At 35.9% G+C, this 8,212-nt stretch overlaps 1 protein-coding gene across 1 annotated transcript in view; it reads left to right on the forward strand.

Moving 5' to 3' along the window:
- Positions 1-7,287, forward strand: part of LOC111039110 (zinc finger SWIM domain-containing protein 5-like) — a 58,029-nt gene extending 50,742 nt beyond the window's left edge. Inside the window, exons 9-16 of the mRNA XM_022322434.1 lie at positions 408-652; positions 1,067-1,218; positions 1,322-1,485; positions 1,766-1,913; positions 2,091-2,209; positions 2,843-3,061; positions 3,474-3,672; positions 5,211-7,287. Of these exons, the coding sequence (XP_022178126.1) occupies positions 408-652; positions 1,067-1,218; positions 1,322-1,485; positions 1,766-1,913; positions 2,091-2,209; positions 2,843-3,061; positions 3,474-3,672; positions 5,211-5,581 (1,617 nt within the window). The 3' untranslated portion in view covers positions 5,582-7,287. The remainder of the gene's footprint in view (positions 1-407; positions 653-1,066; positions 1,219-1,321; positions 1,486-1,765; positions 1,914-2,090; positions 2,210-2,842; positions 3,062-3,473; positions 3,673-5,210) is intronic.
- The last annotated feature ends 925 nt before the right edge of the window (positions 7,288-8,212 follow it).

Below are 8,212 nucleotides of genomic sequence, written 5' to 3' on the forward strand. Positions count from 1 at the left end.
AGGTATTATGTTAGACGTCGTCTGGTGGCCAGCGTAGTTTAAACGATGCCATTGAATGCACAGCAGAGTTGAGTTCGAGAACGGTGTGAAAAAAGAAATGCAAATAAAGATTATTTATACATTTATAAATAATTAAACTCGTTAACGACTTCTAAACCGACAATTTACACACACGCTCATGTTTTATACATAGGTACACTATACTTGAGCAAATAATAATGGTATTTTCATGTAGTCGATGTGTGTTTATAAAATGTAAACGAAAAAAAGTGACAAATAAAATAATCGGAATACCGGTGAGACCGACTAACACATACAGCTGCTGTAAAGTGTATACCCTATAGTATAGAATTAATATCTATTTTAGTTTTGTATTAAATATTTGTCTTGTTTTACTGATTCAACAGGAGAAGGCGTGCAAACAAGAAGACAGACTGATAGCCAAACTACAAGAGTTGGACATGGACACGAATCTGGTGGGCGTTTTACGCCGACAAGCCATCGTCCTCCTAGACGGCGGTCCGACCAGTGGCCTGGGCCTAGGCGTGCACAGAGACAGCATACCCATGCACACGTTCGCCCGTTTTTTGTTTGTCGCCCTTCTGGACTACTACCCTGATCTGGCGTACGAAGTCGGCTTGCGGGCCATGAGGTGAGTGTACATACCCATATTATTCGTGGTAATATATACTGCGTGGCTGGTATACCACTTGTGGTTACCGGTGTATTTATTCCCTGACCACTCGATAAAGTACAGGGTCACCGGAATTCCGCGTTAAAGGACATGCCGCTAGAACTTTTAACGCAATTGCCTGCACCAATTTTAGGTTAAAACCTAAATTTCGACGACCTTGAAGTATACACATTATGCGTACTATATATCGCCTATATCGTCGAAAGTTTTTTTGCGGGTGAGCGAGGGGTGGGGTCGTTTGAAGGTCACATAGATAAAATTAGTATAGGTTCCCTTAGAAAACGCGCAACTGAGTTGACGTCATCGCCTTTAAATATATTTATATACTATTGTTACCAACCTAATAAACGGGTATAAAATGTGTCCTTACAGATTACCGATCCTGGAGGACCACGAAGACTCGGACAATCCGAACGGTAACCCTTCGTCCGTCATGCTGAACCGCTATCCTCGTTGGTTCACGCTGGGTCACATCGAAACGCAACAATGCACATTGGCGTCCACCATGCTGAGCGCCGCCAAAGGTATGTTTGATTGAGTTTAAGCGGTCGTTATACTTTTGAGTTTTCCGTTTGTTGTTCAATTAATAACTATTGTTTTTTCTGTTGTGTCCCCTCCCCCCTCCAGGTGAACTACTTCGACTGAGGACCGTACTGGAATCTGCGCAACGACACATACACAGTTCGTCGCACCTCTTCAAATTGGCCCAAGACGCGTTTCGTTTCGCGACTCCCGAGAACGGTCCCAGACATCCTCCGCTGTTGACCGTCGCCTTCGAACTCGGATTACAAGTGCGTATAACCACCGGACGAGTATATTTTTTGAAAAACCTCGATTTCAGCGGGTTGTGTGTTCTGTTTCGTTTGGCTAAGCCTTCGTGTTTAAATAATTTTATACTATATACCTATCACCCGCATAGTGCCAGACGGTTAGATATAATACGACGGTATATATTATAAAAATATCTATGCACAATGCTGTTTGGCGGAAATAGTATATTATTGTACTGATAATAATAATGATGTTCGTTTTCAATAACTTATAACGTGTGGTTTTTTGTGATTTCCAAAGGTAATGCGCATCACTCTGGCTTCGTTGAACTGGCGAAGACGCGAAATGGTCCGATGGTTGGTGACGTGTGCCACAGAAGTCGGCATGGACGCTCTCACCTCCGTCATGCAAAATTGGTTTCAATTATTCACGCCCACCGAAGCCACAGGTACGTTATAATAATATAACAATATGACATGATCGGTTTGAACGCCGTGACATTGCGGAGCACACATATGCATAATATAATATTATTATATATTCGTTTATATTGTGTATATTAAATGGATGCTCGTTGAACGCGATACGTTCCTTGTTGCTGACCGTACGCTTTTCGTGTTTACAGGACCAGTCGCCACGACCATAATGTCTCACAGTACAATGCTCCGATTAAACCTATCGTTTGAACATCAAGAAAAACTGTCGAGTTACGCACGTACATTGGCGCTCCAGTGCGCGTCCAAAGTAAGGATCCTATACATTATAATATGTACACTGACACTTTCATGCTACCTACCGCTTAATTGTACAAAATCCGGATATTGTCTCTATTTTATATACATGTATTAAGTATTAGAATATCTCTCATAACGAAATTGTATTTACTATACTGAGGTTCAAGGCTAGGCGGTTGCTCAGTTCCAAGAATTCAAATTCATTTTAACTTTTTTTTATTATTATTAAATAAAGCCTCGATGACTTTGGCCATTGGATGAATTTAATTTAAATTTAATTTACACTGGTAGCATTACGTACAAATTAGTAATTACAAATGAATAATTAAATTAGACTTAATAATACATTTTAACTTTTCTAATCGCTTTACGTTATTTCCTACCTTAAATGAAATTCACACGTCTACTCAAAAATAAGACGAGTTAATTTTGAACCCAAATAATAACTCAAAATCATCTAAATAAACTACCTACCCCTGGGTATCTATTTTATTATTTTATTTGTATCGTTATAATATTTACATCGACAAATTTGTTAGCACCTCTCGACGTACACTTATAGGAGAAAATATGTTAATATCCTTAATATCACTGTTCGTGTTTAATTATTAATTATTTATTGTAATTATTACTATCATTACAGGACCCTCCGAACTGCGCACTGAACGCTCTGACTTTATGCGAGAACGATGCCACTGCGTTCGAATCGGCTTACCAGATAGTGCTGGACGCAGCAGCTCATATCATGACCTCATCACAGCTGTTTACGATCGCTCGTTACATGGAACACCGCGGATACCCTAACCGCGCTTACAAACTCGCAATGCTCGCTATGAAGAACGTTCATTTGGCGTACAATCAGGTAGGTTTTCGAGGAACATAGAGCATTTAAAAAGAAGATAATCCCACCACCTCCCAGACCCTGATGGAAATTATAGTTTTCGATTTTACATTATTATTCGTCTATTACGAATGCTAAATGTTGGGATTCTAATAAGCGTCATACATTACATATATATAATAGCACCGGCTGATCGTGCTAATCGATATCGATAGTTCGATTCTGCAGTCTTGAGTGACCACGTAGGGAACTATTATGAGTGCTTTTAGTCTCAACTATAGTCTCTTTAAATGTATTTATCAATCAATTTTAGATCAAAACGCAAACCGCGTACTCCATCATCATCAGTTTTTGATTTCACGCTTCGACAACAATTATATTATGTACCTATTGTAACAATAACGTATTGTGACGACCGACTTTTTTTTTCCAGGACACTCATCCAGCCATTAACGACATACACTGGGCCTGCGCCCTCAGCCACTCTCTGGGCAAAAACGAATTGGCTACCATGATCCCATTGTTGGTGAAGAACGTGCAGTGCGCCACCGTGCTGTCTGACATATTACGTAGGTGTTCGATGACGCCACCCGGAATGACTTGTGCCCACGCACTGCCTCCACCTGACACCAGTAAGCACCTAAAAAGCGGGGTTTTTTTTTATAGTTATTACTTATTTGATCTTTCGGTACATTCTTACACATATTTGGAAAATGCATGTGACGACAAATGATCCCACCTGAAAAACTGTGTCATATAACATTATTATAATTTATAATAATATAATACTTGACAATATGTGATCCTATATTCCTATATATATATCCTAATATAGCTTTTTAATAATAACCTGCAGTTTTCTTGTATCAAATACACTCAAACGAGGCCATTGTGAATCAATAGATAAAATTGTGAAAACTTAATGAAACTACGGCGTATTTTAGTAAAAAGTTTTTCCGGCTTGCTCCTGTATAGGACAATACATTTAACATTTAAATAACTCATTTAAAATACTAGGTACATCGTACGTTAAGTTGTAAATTAATTTTTTCAATAGGTTCCTAAATTTGTTTAGTGTTTTTAAGTCTATATTTTTATTCTAATTTCAAAATGAATAATTCAGTTAAAATATCTTTAAAATAAATAATGAACACAATGACTATTTGACAAAAGGCCAGTTGTCGGCCATTTTTCTTCTTCAAAAGTATCTGTTTATTATGCTTGAATTTCAATTTAAACAACCATTATACATTTATTTATTTTGAATGGAATTCGTATTACAATTTTGACTAAACTTGATATCGATTTAAAAATGTTCGTTGAATCATGATATTACTATGAATAAAAAATGACTCATCGTGTCAGTATACAAGTCGTGTAACGTACTTGCAATAAAAAATGTTAATCCAAAAGACCAAACAACTTCAATCAATTTACAAATACCAATTGGTATGATATTTAGATTCAAGGCTTGAACGGACTCGGGACAAATTCATATAATTTCCACGTGTTCTTTTCGATGTCTTGAGTGTGGTCCTTGAAATCTTTTAGTTATTTAAATGTTCAGTTTTGTTCGGTGCGCACAAGTTGTACAAGTATGTTCTGATAGTTTATATATAAAATCAGTACGATTTTTATTTCTTATCCTGATTAATATTTTTTTCCAATCCTGTCGTACAAAATATAATAAATCAATCTAATTAAGATTTATTGAAAACTATACCTGTATACGTACAAACTTGGCGCAGAAAAGTGGTTATGATTAACATTTGAATAAACAATTATAAATTAAAAAAACAATTCCGAACAGAGGTCGTTTAAAACAGCGGCGCTTGCTGTATACTCTTTGAAAATGACCTTTCCAACGTATCCATCTATATACTCGATTTCCGACCTTTAAAGGTGTGGACCCTCCATTTTTCGAACAGAAATTTTAAGTTCACCCTACAAAGGCGAAAATCCATTAAAAATTCATGCCAACGTAGTTTTAGCGAAGTTTTGTACCATTCAGTTGGCCGTTAAGCTCCCCTGCCCACTCTACTTACCGGCGATATTGTTTTTAGATTTTATAGATTCCGCCATGACATTCTAAAAATTGTGCATAATTGTGTTTCGCACTGGGCGCACGTATGATAAATCTTAATCGGTGTATTGCTCTCTCTGTTCACAGGCAAACACCACCATCACCATCATCACCACCATCACCATCACCACCACCGGAACAACGGCGGTGGGGGCGGCGGAGGCGGTGGCGGATCGTCCCGGTGCGGCATGATGAAGGGCCTGTCGTACGAACGGGCCCCGCTCCGGATCCTGCTCGAGGCGGCCGTCGCTGCGTACGTCAACACTACCCACTCGCGGCTCACTCACATATCGCCACGCCACTACGCCGACTTCATCGAGTTCCTGGGCAAGGCGCGCGACACGTTCATGTTGGCGCACGACGGGCACGCGCAGTTCGCGCAACTGCTCGACAACATGAAGCTGGCGTACAAGGGCAAGAAGAAGCTCATGTTCCTCGTCAAAGAGCGGTTCGGGTGACTAGGGCACGGCGCGGTGACGACGCCTTTCCGCAGATGATGTCGTCGTTGCCGTGCTCGCACAGTCGCGCGCGTTTCGTTGTGGTGCTGGCGGCGGGGTTGTTAGTGGTCGGGTGGTGCTCCGGTGGTGGCCACGACGTCGTCGATCGCCAAGTGGTGTTGTTGTTGCTGTTGTTGTTTTGTTGTTGTTGTTTTTGTCGTATTCTTACAATATGACGTGTTATTACTATTTCTCATATACTTCGCACGACCCGCTTGACTGCGCGACGACGACGACGACGACGACCCACCCACGGTTCGATTACACTATTCTTACACCGCAACCCCACGCCCAAACACTACACACATATTATAAAAGGTCGGACGAAACACGAGCGCCGCGTACCGCCGAACAACGGTAAGAGGAGGAAGAATAATGAGAAGAATAAAAAGTCATCATCGGTGAAGTTACCTACTAAAACAAAAAAAAAAAAAATTATAAAGCTACCATCACCAACCTACACTACACTACACCATCACTACCACTATAATTATTATTATACAAACTGCGATCGCGCGCACGTTTACCTCTCGTGTTTATTATTATAATTATTATTATTTCTCTATTCCGTCGTTTGTTGGATTGCCAAACCGTCGACACATGGTTGACCCACCCTCCCGCCAACATTCAACCCCCATCTGACTTAACCCGCATATCGTACGGATATAATATGGGTTTCACAATAATGGATATATTTTATTCCACCGTAATATTATTTAATATACCGAAATATAATAATGATAAGCACCGCGGTTGAATGATTACCGCGCAGTAACAAATCTCCATGACTATAATCTATTATTATGTATTTGTACTGAGGGGCCGTCGGTACGCTGTAGTTTATTATGACTATCACTGGACCAAGACAAAGTGAACATCACGCACTTTGTTTCGGACAATCTATTGATTTTTTTAATGATATTTATACATATTTATATGTATGTATACATATTTTTTGTATCTATTTATTTCTGTAACTGTTGACTGTGATTGGATCAAACGAACTCGAGCAATATCATTTAAGTTTTTATTCAAAAATAACGTTTATTTATTTTATTATTTTTATTTTGTAATAACAACTTTTATGAATAATGTTGGTTTGTTTGGCACTTTTATAAATTCCTAGCAATTTTAGTCTCGCATACTTATCTCTATGTTTATTTATTTTTTAATCGACAAATATATAAGTTCCAACGATATCATTTGCCATTAAAAATGTTTTTGTTTATTTAAATACCAAGAAACTACACGCGTTATAAAAACAAGGACCTACATTTTCTCAAGCTTCGAATACAATAATAAATAAATGTACATTTTTGTATAAGTTTTATTTAAAATTAAATTTATTATAATTTTACTTTTTACATTTGCATTTACAATTTACAGTTAAGTATACACATTAGTGTATGTTACCCTTATGTATATGTGCAATCAGAATCTTATTACTTTTTTTGTTATTTTTTTTGTTTTCGAAATTATTTTTGAGTGATTTTGTGTGATTTGTATTCAAAGTGTGTGATTTTACAAATTATACTGAACCAACACTAGAATATTATATTTTTAAATATATGTATCCTAAGTCTAAGAATTAACAGTTGTAGTTACAAAATAAAAATAAATCCTCATCTCTGAGATCATTAAACAATGATGAATTGGTCCCGAATGTTCACCAAAGCAATATAATATTTTTTAATTAAAGAAAAAATTATTTTTATTTTTATTTATTTTGTAACTTAAGACTGTTGTGTTGTATTTTTTTTTAAGCTTTAAATATTTTGAATTTGTTTATGATATTTAAAAGTTTTAAACTACTATAAGAGTGTTTTTTTTCCGTAAATAGTCCATTAAGTTAATTTTTTTTTCTTTTATTATTATTTATAAATCGTAGGCTACTTATTAGGTATAGACATACATTTTTTTAATAATGTGTAATTAAAATGATGTAAAATAATGTATAGGATGTTAGCATGTAAGCATCGTATTATGAATACTTGTGTATATTTTTTAAGACCAAGTATTTAATAATATATTTTAGTTTTAAAAGAAATGTATTATCAAAAGGTAAGAAAAGAATGTAAAAAAAATAAAATTAACTGTACAAAAATAGGTTACCTAATAATTTTAGGCCTAATTTTGTATTGGAAAAATCGACTTATTGTTTCTATTTTGTAACTGATGTTATTTTAAATGTATGTATATTTATATATATATATATATATTAAAATATTAATTTTAATATAAATTTATATTTTTTTGGTTTTGCTCAATTAGAAAAAAATTAATCGATCATAGGTTACATATAATTTATATTTAATCTATGGATTGATTGAAAAATGTTACAATTACGCATATAAATATAATATATGCATTTCGTTATATGAATTACGATATATCATTGTATTGATGAAATAAATTAACTTCCAATCATTACACTAAATGAACTATGCCCACCTATATATAAAATATTATTTTTTAAGATAGTTGTCGCTATGGTACCCATATTAAGATATACAATACTAATTTATGAAAAAAATCAATAAATAGTTTAAGTAAATCATAGCGTTAGTTGTGTACCTACGATATTGTGTATTA

The sequence above is a fragment of the Myzus persicae genome, unplaced genomic scaffold (assembly GCF_001856785.1).
Source record: "Myzus persicae strain clone G006 unplaced genomic scaffold, MPER_G0061.0, whole genome shotgun sequence".
In the NCBI taxonomy this organism is placed as follows: Eukaryota; Metazoa; Arthropoda; class Insecta; order Hemiptera; family Aphididae; genus Myzus; species Myzus persicae.